Genomic DNA, 22905 nt, shown 5'->3' with positions numbered 1-22905 from the left:
GTCGAACAGGGTAAGACGGCTGAGATTCTTTAACTTTTGTCTGAAATAGAAGAGAATAAGTTGCTGTGTTGATCGCGGTGTGGAAAGTCGCATCAGAGACTTTTCCTCACTTACCAAGGGATATTTTAAAAAGTGGAAACAGTTTCTAGGAAGATGTCATGCTAATCAATGTCTTAATCAATGTCTAAATTCTCATGCATCTGTTCATTCCAAAAAATTATAATATAAATGAAATAGATAAAAAATAGTTAATCAAGGATGTAGGCAAATTGTTGAGCAATGACTGTACCTTTTCAATCACCATATGCTGATAGAAACTTTACAAGTTAAAAGGCATTCCATTCGATTTTATTATTTTATTCATGTAATATAATTTTATGTAACCACATCTATTCATTTATAGTTCAAACCTGATTATACTTTCAACTACTGGGGTTATTCTTTCTTATGCCCACACTGCCTTTTCACACTACATATTGGCATAATCATATCTGTACTGTTATTTATTTGTTTATATCTAAACATATGTACGTTATTCTGCACTTCTACTGCTTTTCGCACTTCTTGCTAGACACTAAACTGCATTTATTTCTCTCAGTTCTTGACAATTAAATCTAATCTAATAACACTTTGATGCTGAATAAATTTCAGAACGATATTATTGGAAATTCAATATTTCATATCTTTTATGTTCAGATAAAGGTTTGAGGAAGGTACCATAATCCGAGTCATTGACGATGATGATGCTGATGATTCTCTATGTATTACATAGGCGACAGGTCGGGGCTTATGTATGTAATTTAAAATGTCAGCATCGTCCTATGGGACATTCAGTGATTAATATTCATTATACGTAGATATGAGTTTGGATTTGGATCTGGACATGAGTCTTTACTGAGCAGAAATCACCAATTATATGAGTCAAATACAAACAGAATTACTCAAGAAAATATATAACGTATAATTCAAATGAATGTGGGAAAAACAATCACTGTTTGTTTGGTGTAAACAAATCCCTTTAACCCAGCAGAAGGTCCTGGTGCTGATCCTGATGCTGCTGCTGTCTCAACTGACCTGTGACGCTCACAGCATGTCTGATTGCTGCAGACAGCCGTCTCGCTCCTGTCGCCTCTACGTGTTGCTGTGCCGCGCTGGAAGCAAGACCGTGGGGGGAACTCTCACTGGAGACGCTGCTGCCGGCATCCTCACCCTGGGCAAACGGAAGGAGGAAGAGCAACGCTTGCACAGCCGACTCCACCACCTCCTGCAGGTCTCCAGGAACCAGGCAGCAGGGATCCTGACTATGGGGAAGAGGACAGAGGAGAGGGCTGGAGAGCCGTACATGGACTGGATGGCTCGGTCAGGAACCAGCATCACAACACCCCTCAATGTGTGAAGGCATACTTATACCTCATGGTACAAATATACTGGGACACTGTTCAAATGTAGGAAGTAAAATCACACTTATTTTTTGAGAGGTATTTAATAAAAATGAAAATTGTTTTGCTCATGGGGAAACTTGATTTTCTTGCATTTTCCTTTTGATTGTGATATGATTTGCATTTGTCTTTAAGAGAACAATAAGGCATTGTAGAATAAAAAACAATCAAACCTGAAAACATGTCTGTAGTCCTTATTTTAACCACCAGATGTTAGGTTGAGTGACCAACACACTCACAGGTAAAGCATGCACCTGTGAGTGCATGAGTGCAACGTTTCAATCAAACAAAATGATTTAAGAATGTGTTTGTGGTCGGAAAACTGATCGACACAGCAAGAAGGCGATCACTTTGCTCACCTGAGATTTAACTATTTCATTAGAGCATTCTCCAGAATTTTCTAAAATGACTCCAATAGTAGTTTTCCCAAGACCAAAGCAGATGATACTACTGTTACATACAAATCTGTCCAACATACACTCTTTCTATCTAAAGAAAGAAACAGCTTGGATTGAAAGAACTCCAGAATCATGGGAGCAATATTATTAAATGCCTCCTTCTAAAAAACAATATCGGTGTGAATAATTATTCACACTGTCCATCTAACTAAAATGGAAAAACTATCTTGCAAAATCAGGATTTACTGCACAAGTGAGCAGAACACAGATTATCTGATGTATTGTTTTGTTTCAAACAGCATGACACTGGGAAAAAGAAACCCACTGACTTGTCCGACTCTCTACTTTTACTTTTATTCATGATATGCACTTCGGGAGCACATCAAAGTGCAGGAATAAAGAAGGCCACAAGATGGTGCTAGTGTTTTTTCAAAAAGAGAATAAAGATAGAGGTGGTATCACTGAAGAATGCAAATATCCAATAAGATGACTGAAAGCATTGAGCCTCTGCTCATGCACAGTGTGTAAATAATGTCCACATTTCCTGTCTGTCCTCTTTCGAAGGTAAAAACTGTCTGATCACTATATCAGTATTTAACACTAACACATTCTTTGACTTCCTTAGAGATGTCTGTGTGTGGGATTGCTGTTGCCATTGGAGACATGTATCATAAGCCCATTAACCTGAGCAAACACAGATATGCACACGCACACACGCCCCTTTTTATAGGTTTGTTAGTTTCTTATGGGGACATTTCATTGATTTGCCTTTTCTTCGATTTCACCACTTTATGCTGTTTGAAATTGCAGTGTGCAAAGAGCGGGGAGGAAAGCAGCTGTGTCATCAGTCATTCATTTGGCACCTGAGAACAGTTTGACACATGGAGGCGCAACCGATGAGAGAAGAGAAGGAAACAGTAAAGAACAAATGCTGCTCTTCGACTTGAATTGTTCTCCCTCCATTCGTTTCCTGCTTGTGTGGCTTATTAAAGATAATTTAAATCTTATAAAATGCTGCTTGGCTGGTTAAATATTGTATATATTTGCAAGCTGACCATATTCAAAATACCATTTGATATTAAAACCCAACGTCGCTTTTTTTTAATTGGCTGTGTTGCTTTTTGACCTTTCATGGATAAGATGGGAGGCAATAATGAAATGTCAGGTCTCATTGGGTTGGCGATTATCCACAGCAGCTTTACTATATGAAAATAAATTATACAAACAACCAGGGTATGTTCAGAAACACATGTAAATGTTGTAGAGACAACATGATACAGCTTTGGGTGATTCAGACGACACCCTGATAGATCCTGCATTGTAGCATCGGTGAATCATCCGGAGCTGTGCTTTATTCAGCGTGACCTCTGACCTCTGTGTGTCCATAAAATTGCCGGAGACCAAAACAAAAGCTCAATACAGACACCAATTAACTGTGATCATCGTCTCGTCTTCTCATGCTGCAGAGCATCCAGAGCAGCCAACGCATGCTGAGGCTTTCAATGTGTGTGTCAGTGTGTGATCTGTAATTACAAGCACACAAAACAGCATTTCCTAACTGCCAAAATTGATTTTCATAAGAGGCACAGTGGATAGCTGGAGCGAGATAAAAAAAGTGATTTCTAATAACTTCTCTGGGGAGAACGAAGTAGGAGGACGCAGGTTTCTGTGAGAGAGAGAGAGAGAGAGAGAGAGAGAGAGAGAGAGAGAGAGGGAGGGAGAGAGAGAGAGAGAGAGAGAACTAATATATTGACAGCGTGTGGAAGAGGAAGAGGGAGGGACGGAGAGAGAGATAGAGGAGAGAGATAGAGGAAGGGGAGTCGGGAGCTGCAGGAGCCATGGTGAGTGGAGTTAAGCTGTCTGAAGAGAAGCTGAGGCTCCACTGAGACACTGGGAGCAGAGCTGAGAGCAGAGGGACATCCAGCCGGACCTGAGAGCTCCTAGATCAATACCAAGACAGAAGCTTTGCAGAGAAGTCCTGCAGCAGCAAAAGATGTCAGTGGTCTCCTCTGGACCGCAGAGGATAGAAAGAACACACTGCACTCACACACTCCGATAGAACCTCACAGAAGACGCACTGTGGTTCTCTTTGGGGAATGGTGACAAACTACTGTGTCTTAGTACAAGATGCCTGTGATGAAGGGCCTCCTCGCTCCCCAAAACACCTTCCTGGAGAGCATTGCAAACCACTTTGATGGCACGCGTAAGTATATAATGCATATTTCTATTAAAACTCTCTATTTGGTGATATTAAAATGTATTACTTGTAGATGTACATGAACGCTTTGTTGCTTGTGCAATGGCCATTGTTGGACTTCTTTGGAATACTGTGCTGCAATCAGTGTGTGTCCAACTTTTCTCTGGGGACGCATGTATTAAAGTGTTTTGACTGTGATGCCTGCAAATGTTTTCGTCTCAGTTCTGAGGATGCAACTCCACCGGCTACGCCTCCATACTCAAGGCTACATAGCCTGTGGCATTTCTTTAACCCACTTGAAAGTTGTGACTGACACTGAAAAACACGGCTTTGGACAAATGTGCCCAACAGTTGTGATATCCAATTATAATGCTGCGAGTTATGACTGCAAACCAGAGCTCGAAATGGAGAAGGACAGTGCAAAGCCGAGGAGCTGCTGGTTGAGCCGTTAGGATTATTCAACGCTGAAATGTATCCATGGGGGACAGTCAAGGGGCTCCTTGCGCCTTGCTCTCCGTGCTAATTGAAATCCTCCAGCAGTAACATCAAGGCTGCGTAGCTCGTGCTCATCATTCTTCTATAATGTATTCTTTTCAATTTAAAACTGAAGAACTTTCAGGGCTCTGTTGTCATGGCTCAGGCGTCCTATTGTGACATATGTCTTCATTTACCCCAACCCAAACCCTGATCTTTTCTTTGCCAATCATTTTTTTTCTCTTTCGAGTCAAGCAAAGGTGTAAAGGTTGCAGGAGAGGTGCAATAAAATTCAGATAAGGCTAAGGAGATGTTAATATTTTGGTGAGATTTGGCTTTTTGATGCTGCTGAATGTGTGATATCTCAGCGGCCACTTTATATCTTTCATTTAACAACAGGTCTCTTGAAAGTAACTGGTGGGATTGTGCAGAAACTTTGGTATTATGTTGATGGGTAGAAAAATAACAATAATATGGCTAATAACATATTGCTTCACTGACAAAATGACACATTCGCGGATTTGTTTCTTAATTTTCTTATTTTATTTTTTACATTTATTGAGTTCAAACTTAAATGTTAAATCTTACACATCTTAAACGTGATGTGATTTAAACCCTGAGACAGAAAGTATCTCATGAGTTATTTTTAGCTACATAAAACATGGAGACCAGTAACCAGTGAAGGCTGGTTTTTACAGTATCTCATGCCCCTCATGTTCTTTTTGCATAAAACACACCGCACCTGGAGGGCATGAATGAAATGTAGTAGATGCACCGCTCACTTAGGCACATGGAGTTTGCTGGTGTTTGCTTTTGCATTATTAAAATACAGAGGGTTGGTTGTTTGTTTTTCATGCTTAGACAATGTTCCTCCTCGTTCCATCCATTGCGGACCATTGCTATATTGGCTCCTGCTCTACTAGTCCACATCTCCATTATTGAGCCTTACAGAATTGAAAGACATCAGCAGACACTAGAACATAATGTGACAGGCTGTGAATGGGCCATACTGTCTATCATAGCTTGGCAGATTCACAAGTTCAGTGCGATGACACTTTCTCCTTCTGGATCTCCCGATCACACACATGCATCCTCCAGTGCCCTTTTTCACATCACCCTTTCTTGCACACATACACACAGGCCCAATACCCCAGTATCAGATGTGGAAATGAGCAGATTGACCGAGCTGCGAGGTGAAGCCTCTAACCGACAACATGTTGCTTCGGAGCACGATTGTAGTCCGAGAACTGCCTCGAATGTGTCTCAGTGGACTCGAAAGCTTTTTCTGTGCGAGGAAGAGAGGGTGACTGCAGAGCTAAAAGTCTTATTCTCAACTCAGGTCTCTGAAGAGATAATAAATAGAGTACAAATGCCCCCCAGTGTGACTGTGCACCGAGGCCGGGCTCAGGGGAATGGAGCTGGTATTCACATGACCCTGATATGTGAGCAGGGTAATTAATTGAGATAAATTATGCAGAGGGGTTAATCAAATACCATCAGGGGTCCTGCTCAGTCACCCTCTTTGAAATCTGAGACATGCCTATTCATCTAATCGATCACCATCTTCAAATATAGGTAATTAAAGAAAAATTATATTTGCACTCTGTAGACATCAGGGTCAAGAGAATTATTTAACGACCATTGAAAGCTTTTTTTTATTCCTCGATGTCGACAGTCTCTTCTGCTAATTGCTTGGGTAGGTTACTTTATGTAGGATGTTCCTCCTCTTCACACTTCTGTCGGTGATAATTGGGGATAATCATTGCTTTAGAGTGATTGCAGTTCACACTAAAGGAATCCAATGCATGGGGTGATTGACAAATTGAAGGGAGGAAGCAACGATAAGAAATTACAAACCTCCTGTAATTACCCACCTCACATGTGCCCCCATTTTCTAATCTTCGACGTGAACGTTTCTTGACAAGAAATCGCTTTGAGTGAGTTTCACTGGCAGTCAGACTCGGGCGGACTGAGAGGGGAGACATAGACTAAACGGAGAGGGACTAGATACCATTTTCCAGATCTCCGGGAGTGCCATCACAACAACTGTCAAACAATAAAGGATCTCGAATCTCTAGAAGTGGGAGAGTTTGATTCAACCAAGATTTAACTTTGTTCCTGAGGATTACACTTGACAATAATCTGCCTGATTAACTGATGAGTCTGAACAGTTTATACTGAGAGACAATCAGCGCAGGGGGTTTCCGAGACTGGGCATGTTATCTTTACAGAATCCTCCACTACATCTGAAGCTTTTATCGCTGATCCTTCACTGGATACATGTGTGTTTCGGTGGGGGGGGCACAGTATCTCCGTAACCTCACAAACTGCAGCACTTCCATTTGGTCGCCGCAAATTGCTATGGCAAGACAAGCATGGAAAGATCTTAATTTAGTTTCTTGTGAGACTAACTGTAAGCATATCAGGAATAATACATCTGCACGTCTCTAATTGCATTTTTTTTGGCCTCAGGAATAATTAAAATACATCAGGTGAGACTATAGCAGCGTGCATCTGAACAAACCATCAGTCTGTGTTTGCTCCCCGAGCTTTAGAGGAGAGCACAAAGCCTCACTCATTAAAACTCGCTGCAGCACAGATGCCCAGCATTGTCCTCTCACTTATAAAATCCTCATTGTGGTGTTGTGCGGTATGTTTAAACAAATATTTTAGTTTGACATTTAGTATGCTTGCGCTCAACATGAACCAGAATGAATGAGTGAAAGGAAACACCCTTCGTTGGACCCGACCTCTCTCCTGTGAAGTGAAAGTAAACCTGCGTTAGTCGGAGAACGATGATGATCGTTATTTCTCTTTACAGTCGACAAGAAAGGGAGTGGATCTGTATCATTTAGTATATTAACACATCACTCTGCAGCACATAAGCAGGTTTAAAAAATGGCATGAAGATGGACTACTTTACTTCTCTACACATAGAGTATGTATAGTTTCAATAGACAGAAAACATGTACATCAATCAGCTCTCTGTGCACTAATAGTTCTCATAGTACATGATTTCAGAGGTAGATTCTTTCTGTTCACATTTCTTACAGCCATCCTAGTGTTGTTATTTGACTATTTTGTGTTTTAGTGAAGACAAATTGTACATCATGCCTCAGTTTGAATAAATGCTTTCTCTAAACGCTGGGTTTCATGATTATTCGTTTCGCCACCTACACATCCTGCCCCAAAATGACTCCTCAATGTTCCAGCAGTTAGCAGTAATACTCAGAGTTCTTTTCTAATGCCCAAAGGATTTCCCTGTCAAGTATGTTACTGAATTGATTTCACAGAGATCTTCACCTCTACCATTAAAATCATTCTTAAGACCTAGAAGCTCTCTAGCACTGTTATATAAATACTGCATATTAAAGTTTTAAATCAGCTGTGATCGGAAGCTGTGCTAGAGAGAAAATGATTTTCTGCCACATGGTGGGCATTGTTAAATTAAGCAATCTTCTGTGGAAGTAATAGCCTTTTGTCCCAATTCAATGTCCAAAGCTGTTTTTAATATAGATGTATCACTGATAAATACAAATTTCAAAAATAAAACTTTTGTAGACCAACTTTTCTTCAGGCATCTGTCTGAATTGGTTTGAATTTGAGTTATTTTGTCGATGAAAAACCTTCTGTACTTTAAAATTTAGTTAAAAAAACCAAGAGCAACAGAGACAAGATGAGACCAGCGACAAGGCCGTGAAGAGACAAGGCAAGACCAAGGACAAGACCATGAAGAAACAAAACAATAGAGGACCAAGTCATGACCAAGGACAAGACAAAACAAAGGAGTGACAAGATAAGACCAAGACAAGACCAAGAAGAGACAAGGCAAGACCAAGAAGAGAAAGGAGAGGACAGTGACGAGACAATGAAGAGGTAAGACAAGACCAAGGACAAGAAAAAATCAAGTCGAGACCATATAGAGACAAGACCAAGATGAGAAAAAGACAAGACCAAGACAAGGACAAGTCAAATATGAGCCCGAGACCATGGACAAGATCAGTGAGAAGACCAAAACCAAGGAGAAGACCAAGGACAAGACAACAAGACAAGAGTCCCCCCTCCCCCCTTATTGGTATTGCTGCAACTGTGTCAAACTGCATCACAGCTGTGCAGTCAGAAAACTACATTGCCAGCTGCTCACCTGTCTTCATGTGTCTTCGATTAAATTATTAATTTGCTTCACATCCATTCTTGTCTTTTATTTATCTTGCAGACAGTAACTTTCTACTGGGAAATGCTCAGGGTCGCCATGGATACCCCATTGTGTACTGCTCCGATGGGTTCTGCGAGCTGACCGGCTTTGTGCGGATTGAGGTGATGCAGAAAACCTGTACCTGCATTTTCCTTCACGGTGTCGAAACCAGTGAGAGTGCAATCCAGCAGCTGGACAAAGCTCTGGAGGGACAACGGGAGTACCAGGGGGAAGTCTGCCTTTACCGGAAAAATGGTGAGGAGGACTCATCTGTTCACCCAGACTGGCCACGCCTGCTGGAGCGCAGACTCTGATTGATCTAACCTGACCTGAAGAGTGTTGGTCTTCATACAGGCATAAAATAAAAAACAATACTCCAGAATCAATAGGGCTGCAATCATTTTTTTGGAGTATAAACTATAGGGATTTGATGTTGGATAACCGGATTAATAACTTTTTTGATATCCTCAGGAAACCCATTTTGGTGCCTCCTGGATATTGTTCCAATTAAAAACGAGAAAAGTGAGGTGGTGCTGTTCCTGTTATCCTTCAAAGACGTCAGTGAATCGCATGGGAAAAGCTGTCACTACGCCCAAGGAGAAGGTGAGACCTGCACTTCCTAGCAGTCAACAATCCTATTTTAATTGACTACTTCAACTTCAAAATGTCATGTTGCCACTACCTTGTCTTTTAGATAGACCAAAGATAAATGGAATATGTCTCGATTTACATTTATTCTGTGGCCATAATGGTGGCGCCCGCAGGTACGTCGGAGGCTGCTTACCAAAGCAGGAAAAGCAACCAGCCTCACTTCTCCCAAGCTCGGGAGAGGGGAAGGACCATTCTGCACCACCTGACCAACCTGTTCACCAAGAGGGGCAAGAGGAAACTGACTGATGTGAGTGAAAACCATAGCTTCAAGATAATTAAAGCCGCAATCAACAGTCTCAATATTTCATTATTCATTCTTACCAAGGGATGTGTGGGGTGCTTTTCTTTAAATAATATTTGCCAAGTAGTTGCTAAACTTTTAAGTAAGTTGAATATACCTAAAGTTTTAAAAGTAAGTGCTGTAGCCTTTTCCCTAATGCAATGGTTTCCTAAATCATTACAGTGCCTTGCATAAGTATTCACCCCCTTTGGACTTTTCTACATTTTGTCATGGTATAACCACAGATTAAAATTTATTTCATCGTGAGTTTATGTAATGGACCAACACAAAATAGTGCATCATTTGGAAGTGGGGGGAAATATTACATGGATTTCACAATTATTTACAAATAAAACTCTGAAAAGTGTTGAGTGCATATGTATTCACCCCCTTTACTGTGAAACCCCTAACAAAGATCTGGTGCGACCAATTGCATTCACAAGTCACATTTGCAAGTCACATAATTAGTAAATAGGGTCCACCTGTCTGCAATTTAATCTCAGTATAAATACACCTGTTCTGTGATGGACTCAGAGTTTGTTGGAGATCATTACTGAACAAACAGCATCATGAAGACCAAGGAGCTCACCAAACAGGTCAGGGATAAAGTTGTGGAGAAATATGAAGCAGGGTTAGGTTATAAAAAAATATCCAGAGCTTTGAACATCTCTCTGAGCACCATAAAATCCATCATAAGAAAATGGAAAGAATATGGCACAACCGCAAACCTACCAAGAGGAGGCCGTCCACCCAAACTGAAGAGTCGGACAAGGAGAAAATTAATCAGAGAAGCAACCAGGAGGCCCATGGTTACTCTGGAGGAGTTGCAGAGATCCACAGCTGAGGTGGGAGAATCTGTCCACAGGACAACTATTAGTCGTCTACTCCACAAATCTGGCCTTTATGGAAGAGTGGCAAGAAGAAAGCCATTGTTGAAAGGGATCCATAAAAAATCCCGTTTGGAGTTTGCCAGAAGCCATGTGGGAGACACAGCAAACATGTGGAAGAAGGTGCTCTGGTCAGATGAGACCAAAATTGAACTTTTTGGCCTCAATGCAAAACGCTATGTGTGGCGAAAACCCAACACTGCCCATCAGCCTGAGCACACCATCCCAACAGTGAAACATGGTGGTGGTAGCATCATGCTGTGGGGATGCTTCTCTTCAGCAGGTACAGGGAAACTGGTCAGAATAGAGGGAAAGATGGATGGAGCCAAATACAGGGAAATCCTTGAAGAAAATCTGATGCAGTCTGCAAAAGACTTGAGACTGGGGCGGAGGTTCATCTTCCAGCAGGACAATGACCCTAAACATACAGCCAGAGCTACAAAGGAATGGTTTGGATTAAAGTCTTAAAATGGCCCAGTCAAAGCCCAGACCTCAATCCAATAGAGAATCTATGGCAAGACTTGAAGATTGCGGTTCACAGACCATCCAATCTGACTGAGCTTCATCTTTTTTGCCAAGAAGAATGGACAAACCTTTCCATCTCTAGATGTGCAAAGCTGGTAGAGACATACTCCAAAAGACTTGCAGCTGTAATTGCAGCGAAAGGGGGTTCTACCAAGTATTGACACAGGGGGGTGAATACTTATGCACCCAACAGATGTCAACTTTTTTGTTCTCATTATTGTTTGTGTCACAATAAAATTTATTTTGCACCTCCAAAGTACTATGCATGTTTTGTTGATCAAACGGGAAAAAGTTTATTTAAGTCTATTTGAATTCCAGTTAGTAACAGTACATAATGGGAAAAAGTCCAAGGGGGGTGAATACTTATGCAAGGCACTGTATGGCTGAGTCTGCATCTGATGCTGCAGGCGCACTCTCATCGAAGGTGGTGCCCACTAGCACGAGACATTCAAAAAGCTCAAACTTTAACACCACACACAGACTTGTTTCATACATCTTTAAACCACTGGTGTCCAATCAACAATTGCGTGCCTATAATTTACCTATTCAAGTTTATTCAAATTTGATCACACATCTTTTGAGGTTAATGAAAAAGGGATGATCACCGGCATTTAACCAGCCTCACTCAGTGCTTCACGCTGAGCTTATTAACATACGCAGACACTGGGGGAAATTTATTCATCCGGTTTCATTTTCAGACTTGGTTTCATTTATCCAAAGGATTCATTATTCCTCTGGGTTCAAGGTGGCCATAAACATATTACAGCCAGTGAGTTCATCAAACAAGCTTCCTCTCTCCAACTGAGACCACTCCTCCCTGCACCTCGCCAGGATGCCAATGAAATACACATTTGGATCTCACGACTTCCACCTCCCGCAGAGTAAACTTTTCTCCTGCTCCTTTCAGAGTGTGTTCCAGAAGCCGTCTCTACCGGAGTACAAGGTTGCGGCCGTGAAGAAGTCACGTTTCATCCTGCTGCACTACAGCATCTCCAAGGCCCTGTGGGATTGGCTCATTCTACTGGCGACCTTCTACGTCGCTGTCACCGTGCCTTACGACGTCTGCTTTGCCAGCCACGACCAGGGCAGCGACCACCACTCGCTCGTCAGTCAGAGCACTAAAGGCAGTGACATAGCCGTGGAGGTGCTCTTCATACTTGGTAATGACTCGTCTGATAAAACTGTTGCAATCGTCAATTTGAGGACCTTAAAAAAAATTGATTACATTCATTTTAAATATTTTTGACCAAATTCAAAAGGAACAATCACTTTTCCGTTGATACATGGCAAATGCAGTTTAAATTATTTCAGTAAGATAATTGGTTGATTGAACCACTGTAAGTTTAGAGCTACATCCTTTAATAAAGTGATTGCATGCTGTGCACCAGCTGACCTCAGTGGTGAAGCACCTTCAGCGGCGTTATGAAGCGACAACAATGCTGCATTCATATTAAAAGCAACTGTATATTGCAGTGCAGCGGCAGTGGTTACCCTGGCAATAGCTACCACACGCACCCCCCATCTTTCCTCGCCCACTCAGGGCGTCTCTGTTGCCCCAGGTTACGAGTAATAATGAGATTTCTCTCACTTCCTTCCATTTTTCTACCAAAGGAAGTGTGAAAACACATCTGTCGCGAGGCTCTGACTTCTCCTTCTCTCCTTCTCTCTCTCTCTCTCAACACGTTTGGGGACAGACAGTCTGTGATATATGTGCTCAAATTAGCTCACCTGGCATCACATGCTGGCGCTCACTCTTTCACTTACTTACTTCTTGTGAAAGTGAATCGTTTTCCTGCAATTCTCACTGGAGATATTGAGTATTCAACGGCCATTAAACATCGGAATATGCTTCCAGCTGAGCTTAAAACTTGTAAAGACTTTCACTCTATCTCCCGTGGAGTATACGATAACAACCAGGTCACCATTAAACTGACCATGATTCCGATTTTGAATTGTGCTGAACTCGATTTTCCAATATATTGAATGAATGTGCTGATGTACGTTGATGTGTACTTGTCGATTTGTCTGTAGAACTGTTTGTGTGATAGAGTGTTTGGGACTTAGTGTGTACCTGCCCAAGGACTAAAGATTGAAATAAGCAGATAGCTAAATCTGGTTTAAATCATCACTTCTCATTTACGGACTAATGTTTTTGTGCATTGTCCTTGTTGGATCAAATTAAATAAAAAACCTGTGGCGCAATGCTCAATGTAAAAGACCTGTCCCTGAACCAGTTTCACTTAGCTACACAAGCACTCTCTCCATTGAGCCCCGCTGCAAGAAACAAATCTCTCCAAGTGAAAATATATTGCCGAGCATGTGTCATGTAAATTGTCATAGAATTGCCAATTCTCCTTGAATTAAATTGCACAAACAAGTAAAAATAAATGTCCATAATCTCAGCCCTCAATCAACTGTTTTATCTAATCATTCATTTCGAGCTGGATGACCTATCATAACTTACCATAGCTGTTAACAGTATGGTATATATATATATATATAGGGTTTCCTCCTGTTCTCCCTTTATTACAGATTTTGAAAACTTGTTTATCAGAGTATACTGTAATATTATAAGTAATATTAACAGTTAATTGCATAATTCTTGTAAATTAAGTGATTTAAAAGGTGTACATGGTCCTCTTTTATTAATAGCCTTACTAAACTATTTAACTTAACAACACTGTTGCATGGATTTGTGAATTTTATTTGAGGATTTTAAAATTACACTTTTTTTTTCTGCCTGAACAACAATCCCAGTAAACCCCCAAACTGCTCATCTTACACCTTAAATGTTTCTCACGATCATGAGTTTATTAACTTTCCTTTTGTTGACCCTCAGATATTATCCTGAATTTCCGCACCACCTACGTGAGTCAGTCGGGACAGGTGGTGTACGACGCCCGCTCCATCTACCTCCATTACTGCACCACCTGGTTCTTTGTGGATCTGATCGCAGCTTTGCCATTCGACCTCCTCTACGCTTTCAACATCACTGTGGTAAGATGACCGGCCCAACTGTGTCGGCCCCCGGGGTGTTTATAACTTTCTATCTCTTTAAATGCACAAACTTTAAGACTAGCAATGTTTTCGTGTTGTTCCTTCAGAGCAGTGGACTGGAGGTGATTATCCACATTCACTTCACTGAGCTTTCTCGCTTAGTTATATCCTCTAAGAGGAACACTGGTACTTCCTGTGGATTAGTCGCACTTTGCCAGAGGCCTTAGCTGACTCATAAAGACATCTCTCTGACTCTGGTTGAAATATCTAATGCTATTATTAACAATATCTCATGCTTCACAATATATGCCATTAAAAGACAGCAAATTTTGGTTGGATGAGAGGTTGGGAGATACCATATGTGATACTAATGAATAATACGCACATTATGTAATTATGTTAATGTCTTATCCTTAAGCTTCTATTGCCCGCCGTTAGATTTAATAGATATATTTGGCTCATTTTCAGGATTGAGAATAAATTGGGCAAAGAATGAATTTATACCTCTATTACAAATAGACAAGACATTCCTGGAGACAAACCCATTTAATATTGTCCTACATAGATTTGCGAGTTTGGTTATTTTAACTAAAAGTAAGCTGCAGTTATTCAAGCGTATTGAAAACATTGCCTATTTCAACGGTAAGATATATTAATGCGATAAAGATTGTCACTTTGTTTTAATTTTTTTTACGGTAAATCCCGGTGAGACTCCTTCAATACTTCAAGAAGTTGGACTCTTATGTTTCACCTGGTCTCGGACAGTACCTGGAACTTAAGCATAGGAAGGAGCGAGGGTGGCTTTGGTCTTTCCCAGTTCAGATGGTTCTATCAGGCTGGTTATTTAAATATTTTTTGTGGTTGTCATCCATGGCAAACCTAGATAACAGGTTGAGCAGCCCTCCTGCACACATCCATGTGTCCCAGTCTCCTTAATAGCGCAACAAAAAATAAAAAAGACATCAAAGGACTTTGACTCATCTGATCCAGCATATATATCCTGTTCTCCCTCTCCTCAACTTTAGACCTCGCTTGTGCATTTGTTGAAGACGGTCCGTCTGCTGCGTCTGCTGCGCCTCCTGCAGAAGTTGGATCGTTACTCTCAGTACAGCGCCGTGGTCCTGACCCTGCTCATGTCTGTGTTTGCTCTGCTGGCTCACTGGATGGCTTGTGTCTGGTACGTCATCGGACGCAAGGAGATAGAGAGTAGTGACCCCGTTACCTGGGACATAGGTGAGCAACATGTGTGTGTGTTTGATAGGTCTCACAAAAAATGATTCAAGAGCGAAATGTTGTTCCTCACTTGTTTGGTATTGCTAAACCTTTTTTAATGCCTCCCCCCCAGTGGGCTAGTTCTGCACATCCCTTGTCATGCTTGAATGCCTGAAAGCATCATTACAACATCTAGCTTGTCTTGTCTCTGCAGAGGAAGTGCAGGTCACAGAGTGATACCATTATATCACCAGTATGAATTATACAACTTCCATTATATCACCTACCAATGCAGAGTGGGTCATCTGTTGAAGCAGGTTTCTAAAATAAATGTTTAGTTTCCATTCAATTTATATGGTATAGTAGTCTTGCTGAGGGTTATAGGCAGAGGATGTTGCAACTTATTGGGAATATATGCTTTACCACTCAAATTTATTTGATTAATTGATTGAAATCATAAAATACAAAATCTCAAGGCTCTTTAGATAGTAAGGCTGGGACCCTAAAAATAATAGTAAAAGTAAAAACCTTTTTTTTTACAATGAGCACGCACTTTTGTGACTGTGGCCACATGAAGAGGTGGGTGAAAAAGAGGAGAGAGAAGAGAGACTAGAAACACTTGATCAGCCATCATATTTGAGCTGTCAGAATGGTTGAATTTAGTTTAGTAGCCTCAGATCTAACCATGTTCTGACCTCACCCACCAGGCTGGCTTCAGGAGTTGGGAAAGCGTCTGGAGACCCCGTTCATCAACAGCACCATGGGTGGTCCCTCCATGCCGAGTGCATATATCGCCTCTCTCTACTTCACCCTCAGCAGCCTCACGAGCGTCGGTTTTGGCAACGTCTGTGCCAATACGGACGCCGAGAAAATCTTCTCCATCTGCATCATGCTCATGGGTGGTGGGTTCACTCAAAATTCACCAAGTTATGATAAATGTTCTGAGAAAACACCATAAACGTCAGCCGCTCTCCCTCCCACCTGCAGCCCTGATGCATGCAGTGGTCTTCGGCAACGTGACAGCCATCATCCAGCGCATGTACTCGCGGCGCTCGCTCTATCACACCCGAATGAAGGATCTGAAGGACTTCATCCGGGTGCATCGGCTACCTCAGCAGCTGAAGCAGAGGATGCTGGAGTACTTTCAGGCTACCTGGTCGGTCAACAATGGCATCAACGCCAATGAGGTGAGTGACAGATCACATGGCAATCTAGTGTGGTTAATTTGGCTAAAGTAACCTTTCACCTCAGATTTAATCAAAATATTTTTTAAAAGGAGTTTAAATAACTTTTTAATAAGTCACCTAACTCTATTGGAGCTTATGACAGAGTGGGCTGCAGTAATGTATTTTTGTGTGGGTGCTAGATCATGAATTGTGGGTCATCTAAAAAAGTCTTTATCCATATCCTGAAGTAGATGACACGTCAGTTACAATACCAGCACCGATCTAGGAGGAGTACCCTGTAATTACAAGGGTAGTAGTTGAAATATAGAGAGTGCTCATTAACACCCTCGCCATTGCCATCTGTAGGTAATTTATTCACTGTTGAAGGTAGCAGACACTGTGGCTGGTTTCTGAGAACTTGTTGGCTTTAACACTTCTGTTTTTACTCAGCGGCTTGACATGTCACACAAGTGCCCCAAACCAACATGGATCTTTTTTTTTGGTGCATGTGTTTAGTGGCAGTGGAAGTATTCAGTGGACCCGTTGGACTGTCAGAAGCATTGCAAAGCTGTACACAGACTTGACACCTTCTTTTTCCTGTGATGTGTTTCAGTTGCTGCATGACTTCCCGGACGAGCTGCGAGCCGACATCGCCATGCATCTGAACAAAGACATCCTGCAGCTGCCTGTGTTTGAGCGAGCGAGCAGAGGGTGCCTGCGCTCCCTCTCCCTGCACATCAAGACCTCCTTCTGCGCACCAGGAGAATATCTCATCCGCCACGGAGATGCCCTACAAGCCAACTATTTTGTCTGCTCGGGTTCCCTGGAGGTTCTGAAAGACAGCATGGTCATAGCCATTCTGGGTCAGTGTGCAACCAAATGTGGAATATTTCCTCTGTGGCTTGTTTTTTGCTTCTTTTGCCTGGTTGTATCGCCTCCGCCTAACCCCACATTCTCTGCAGGCAAAGGTGACCTCATCGGGGCTGATCTCCCGGAACGTGACCAGGTGATCAAGACAAACGCAGATGTGAAGGCCCTGACCTACTGCGACTTGCAGTACATCAGTGTCAAGGCCTTGATGGAGGTCCTCAGGCTGTACCCAGAGTACGGCAGCCGCTTCAGCTCTGACATCCACAATAACCTCACCTACAATCTGAGAGAGGGCAGCGAAACTGATGTAAGACATCTGATATTTTGTGGTGATCTCTGCAGAGAGAGACAGAATGAAATGTTCTACTTCCTGCTCTACTAGAAAAATGTCTCTAGGCTCCTTCCCACCAAATATAGATTCTAAAGGTGTAATTCATTGTTAATTTGTATCATCTTTATCTCCAGGGAGTAGCAAGGTTTCCATGGACACCCAGATTGTCTCAGGTATGTGTTCCTCACTAAGCTAATTATTTCAGCTTTGATCTGCCTGATACATCTGGCAGTCAGTTCCAGTACGAACTGTGTTCACATCATAAAACATCAGTCTGCTTCACTGGAAACCTGTTACGGTTAATATTGAAAACAGCACATTGAACTGCCTGGACTCACAGACACAGCTAAGATAAAAGAGAACAAAGCAAGTGAAAGACACGGCACACAGAGGCCACAGGTATTATGGACGTTTGCTGGAAGCTGGTGAAAGGGGAACTCCGGCAGCAGCTTATGTCTTATGTAGAAGATTTTAATTTAGATTTGATGCATCAAGGAGGCCAGAAGGTGGAACAATATACAAACGGTAACAGACTAATATGAGTAATTATCACCCCAACGTCTGAAGATGTCTCCCACAGCATCCGCATATATCTTCCTCTCCTTGCGTCACCCATTCAGTCAGCACATCCATGAATGGCTAGAATTGCTGTCGCTCTCTATGTTACATGTTTGTGTTTGCATCCTATTGGACAGTTAAGTCTAAAGCATGCATTCAGAAGCCACATTTAGTGACAAACGCAAAAGAGTTGAAGCTGGTGCCTCAGTCTGGGGCATCTGAGTTAGATATGAAAGTCCCTAAGCATCCTTTATCTATAACCTGACCTGGTACTGCTTGGCGAGAGTGGAGATTGTGTGGAATTAGACAGGCACTAATACACAACGTATTCACACTATACAGTGGCATATACAGTAATGTGTGAGAATAGTCAAAAGTTCCTCAACAACAGGTACATGAGCTATGCAGTAAACATATTGAGCTGAAAGAAAGAGCACAAGCTGAGTTAGGGATTCTACAGGAGAAAGCCAAGCCTGTTTGATGCTGTCAAAAACAACAGGACCCTAGTTTATGATAAAAGGAAAAGGCGTCTTTGTAACCTTTACTACCTCTTCCAACGAGGGTTATGTCTTCTTCCCTTTCCGTTTGTTTGTTGGTTGGTTAGTTTGTAGGATTACGCAAAAACAACAAGACCAATTTCCACAAAACTTAGTGAAAGGATGTGTTAGGGAAGAAGTCATTAAACTTTGGAGCGGATCCACGATTTTTTGTTCCGCTTTCTTTAACATTGAACGATAGACACAGATTTTTCAGAGAACATTAATAGATCTTGATGGGCTCTACCGAGTGACCTTCTAGTTAGTTCAGGTTTTTGTGCACCCTTCATTATGCACCAGGTATGAGAGTTCTTCCTGTAGCTGCCAGTGAGATTGTTTTTCAGAAACTTCATATTGCTTGGTAGCTTGAATTCTAAAGAGAGTAGAAATAAATGAATGTAGCCAGACAGCAGATTTTAAAGGACTCTGTGTTTACAAATATCTGCCAATTTACACTAGATTAATTTCGTCAACACTAAATGTGATGCCACTTTATGTTGAAGTCCTGGTCGTGTTGTGTTACCCATGAAAAGACTCCAGGAGCTTCAAATAATTTCAATATATGTTCAACTTCCCCCCTGTCCTCAGAGTCATGTTTCTGTGGACCACAAGCTACCGTTTATCATTGAGGCAGACTATGCAGAACACGAGGACGACATGAGACACTCTCAGCAGAGAAGAGGGCCTCTGCTGCAGGGAATGGGCAGTCCCGTCCATCAGCGCTGTCTCAGCACCCTGTTGGGGGAGGAGCTCCGCCACGTCAACGCACTCCACCTCTGTCGGTCACCTACCCAAGGCAGCAGAGGCTGCAGCCCCTCTCCTCAGGCATTCAGAGAGAGAGAGGAGCTGCCCAGTCTTACCACTGACACAGACTCGAACCATCGGCCTGCCCAGCTGCGCATGCCATACTTACCTTGTGTTAGTCCACTGGACCTTAGCCCCAGGTAACCTTGCCATCCTGCTTCATCCGAATATATATCAATATTCAATTTGCATCTATTCAAAGTGATGTTACATTAATTTGTGTCTGTGCAGAGTCGTGGATGGAATTGAGGACAATAGTCTCGCATTTCAGTTTAATGTCGAGCAGAGCGAAGCCAAGACTAATTTAACAGGTAAAGTGACTGCACAGTGAATGAAAAGTGAACTACACTCTATAATGTTTTTTAATAAAGTACAAACTCATATTAATGCTTTTTCAGAACGGTTACAAGTGAGTGCTAACCTGCTTTTGGAAACAGAGGAAGTGAGACAAAACATAAGCAAACTGAACAAAGAGGTAAGTTCACAATTAAAACACTAGGTGAAGGATGTCTATTCTGAGAAAAGTGGATCATATCCCAACAAAATCCCAAGTATAGCTAATTTAAATGTGTTATCATAAGTGGACTGACACTCAAATCAATTCAAACATGTGAACATAATCTAATTTAAACTGTATGCTTTTAACAATTAGACTTTTATCTTTTCCTTTGAGGTATATTTCTGTTTATATCTTTGAGAAACTACATAAACACATTAAACGTCACATATGCTCCGAGACAACTTTCTGTTACTTCTGCTTTTTAGGTGAATAACTTGAACCAAGATGTCTCCAAACTCGCCAAGGAGCTCCATAACATAATGCATCACCTACAGTCTCATATGGCCATGCTCCATAACAACTCTCCAGCTTCTTCATATTCCTGTGGAATACAGAGGGCACCAAGTCCTAATGTTACTGCCTCCAGTGACTGGTCGCCCCACGTCCCTTTAAACATGACCACTGGACTGCACCTCCATCATGAAGCCATTATCCACCCTGCCAGAAACGTGTGTGGCTGCACTGGGATGGCGTCCCAGGGAAGAAGTCCCACCTTGCTGCACTCGTCGAGCCCCATGTCGTCCTGTCTACACGTGTGCTGCTCTGACAGAGAAGCGGCCTCAGCTAACAGGCTGCCGAGCCAGTGTGGCCCCTTCCCAACCTCCAGAACAACTCCAAACTCTCCTTACATGACCCACTCACATGTTCAAAGGTGTCCATCCCTGCTGGGCCTCAACTCGGCCTTCAGTAGCTTCCCACTGGTTTGTCAGGCCCCACAGGTGGCCTACAATGCCTCTGTTCCCACAATGAGCAACACTCTTCCCATATGTTCCCCAGTAAACACTGGCTACACCCATCCTTCTCTGGGTGTTCAAACCAGCTCTGACCCTGCACATAATCAGACCAGGTCCCAGACACCCATCCATTCCTCTGTCACCCCGTCCAGTCAGCCACAGTATCACACTGCCTTCAGCTCTCTCAACCCCTCAAGAGTCCACACGTCAATATGCACAGGCCACATCCTGGGCCGACAGAGCTCTGTCGATAGTTCCAGACCAAATGAGCCAGTCGGATCTGTCCACCACACACAGGACTTTGCATGTTCTCTGCTGAACCAGGCAGCCGACGGGACTGACAATGCAGAAACACATCACATGAGTTCACCAGCTCTAGAAGTCCAACCACTTCTCTCAGAAATGGAGGGAATACAAAACCCACGCTGATGACATCATTATATATTGTTGTGTTATTGTGTGACAATGATAACTTTATTATACCTTTTGGTGTAAAGTTCCCATTCAATGAATACACCCACATGCATGAACAACTTTTGAAAGTCTCTGTCACAACTGAATAAATGATTTTCTTAATGGTTTTTTATCATAATAACATTATTTGTGAATTTTGGTTGTGATTACTGGTCTGCAGGATCACAAGATGGATAATGCTTTAACTATCAACAAACATGTAAAACCACTCTATCTCTCTCTAGCATTTCATTGCATATAACCATTTGCATTATCAGATTCACGCAAGACATTAGTATGTGTACATGTACAATTAATATTTCCACTTCTGTTAAGATACTTTTACAGTAGAGTACCTGGTTCTGTCAAGCAAACTATTGGTATGCAGCACCACCTAGTGTTGATGAGTTGTTACAAAACAAAAAGCTGATAATTCATTCTGAACACAGAGGAACAAACTTGGTTAACCGGAATAGTTGTACTTTTTACTCCATTGCATCTTTTACTATTATTATTATTAGTACTAGTTTGTACTATAGACATCGTTTTAGATTAAGAAATCCCATATGTGATTAATCACACAGTGCTTTTCTAGAGTTTAAACCAGTGGTTCCCAAATATTTAGATCTGTGTCCCCGATTAGAATTGTTTTAAGTGTTACCCGGCTTACCAAAGAGTGGTTTTCCCTTTCAATGTCTGATTGTTTCATGTCTGAGGCCTAAACTGGCAAATATTATGAAGTTAAACCCTTTTTCAAAAATTTTAAAATATGAAGAAAATAATTACACTAGCTTTGTGTGGTAGAACGTTGTATCTTCTAATTTCAAGCCCTCATATTATTTTAAGGGCCCCTCAGATGTATCATTTGACCCCTTGAAGGGGCTGGCCCCTATGTTAGGAACAACTGAAGAAAGTTACCTGAATGTACAGAGCGTAGTTAATACGAGTTCCAACTCAAGCAGCTATAATAAAGAAATGCTTAAAGGTTAGTAATACTTCCTCACTAATGATATAACATGTCATACAGAATAATTTAGCCTACACTGACAGGGGTGATTTACTCCATCACTTTATTTTTATCTTTTACTTGAGCCTGAGGGGTCCTTTTATAAACATCGTTTCAGCATCTTCGAGGAAAAAATATCCCCTTAACTGCAATAGAACATTTTAAATATTATATTATTTTAAACATTCAATTACCTGACTTTTAACCGAAATCAGTCCTGAGTAATTTTTATGTATTTTAACCCTTTAAATGCCAGTTTTTAAAATGATGCGCCTGTCTTTGTTTGTAACCTGTCTCGGGACAACAGATGTAAATGAGCATTCTTGCTATGCTAGTTGTATTTAAACTGATGTTCATAAACATGCTCTGTCCCTATACAATAAAAAAAAAAAAAAATGTAATGCCACAATTATTTTCCATATACCACATGATAACGGTATTTCTTATGGTTAACAAAGCCTTACATATGCCATTGATTGGCAGCAAGACTGACTTTAACTATTTTTGTGTAGTACTTCCCTCTTACCATCTTTGGGACAAAACATACAAAAAATATTATGTTTATTAATATTATTTCACTTTGAATGACTTTTCCCATACAAACAAATGTCTTAATCATAAATACCAAATATT

The 22905-nt window shown here is 41.6% G+C and overlaps 2 protein-coding genes across 2 annotated transcripts; both read left to right on the top strand.

Annotated features, from left to right (window-relative positions):
• Positions 1 to 57: 57 nt before the first annotated feature.
• Positions 58 to 1619, top strand: hcrt (hypocretin (orexin) neuropeptide precursor). The gene is given in 2 exon segments (XM_053443885.1): positions 58 to 999; positions 1001 to 1619. Coding segments are annotated over 2 exon segments (426 nt in total). The 5' UTR covers positions 58 to 969; the 3' UTR covers positions 1397 to 1619.
• Positions 1620 to 3813: 2194 nt separating this feature from the next.
• kcnh4a (potassium voltage-gated channel, subfamily H (eag-related), member 4a) lies at positions 3814 to 22524 on the top strand. The gene is made up of 16 exons (XM_053443288.1): positions 3814 to 4040; positions 8725 to 8958; positions 9175 to 9306; positions 9468 to 9601; positions 11954 to 12206; positions 13886 to 14043; positions 15069 to 15276; positions 15963 to 16157; positions 16243 to 16442; positions 17035 to 17284; positions 17384 to 17598; positions 17757 to 17795; positions 19305 to 19660; positions 19752 to 19831; positions 19919 to 19995; positions 20286 to 22524. The coding sequence occupies exons 1-16, from the start codon at positions 3965 to 3967 to the stop codon at positions 21240 to 21242; spliced, it is 3564 nt and encodes a 1187-aa protein (XP_053299263.1). The 5' UTR covers positions 3814 to 3964; the 3' UTR covers positions 21243 to 22524.
• The last annotated feature ends 381 nt before the right edge of the window (positions 22525 to 22905 follow it).

This window comes from Pleuronectes platessa, chromosome 16 (genome assembly GCF_947347685.1).
Source record: "Pleuronectes platessa chromosome 16, fPlePla1.1, whole genome shotgun sequence".
In the NCBI taxonomy this organism is placed as follows: domain Eukaryota; kingdom Metazoa; phylum Chordata; class Actinopteri; order Pleuronectiformes; family Pleuronectidae; genus Pleuronectes; species Pleuronectes platessa.
This window is presented reverse-complemented; position numbering and strand designations above follow the sequence as displayed.

Coding starts and splice junctions, on each gene's coding strand:
- kcnh4a (XM_053443288.1), top strand. CDS start 3,965: ATGCCTGTGATGAAGGGCCTCCTCGCTCCCCAAAACACCTTCCTGGAG. Junction 9,602..11,953: donor GCAAGAGGAAACTGACTGAT/GTGAGTGAAAAC, acceptor TGCTCCTTTCAG/AGTGTGTTCCAGAAGCCGTC. Junction 17,285..17,383: donor CATGGTCATAGCCATTCTGG/GTCAGTGTGCAA, acceptor CATTCTCTGCAG/GCAAAGGTGACCTCATCGGG.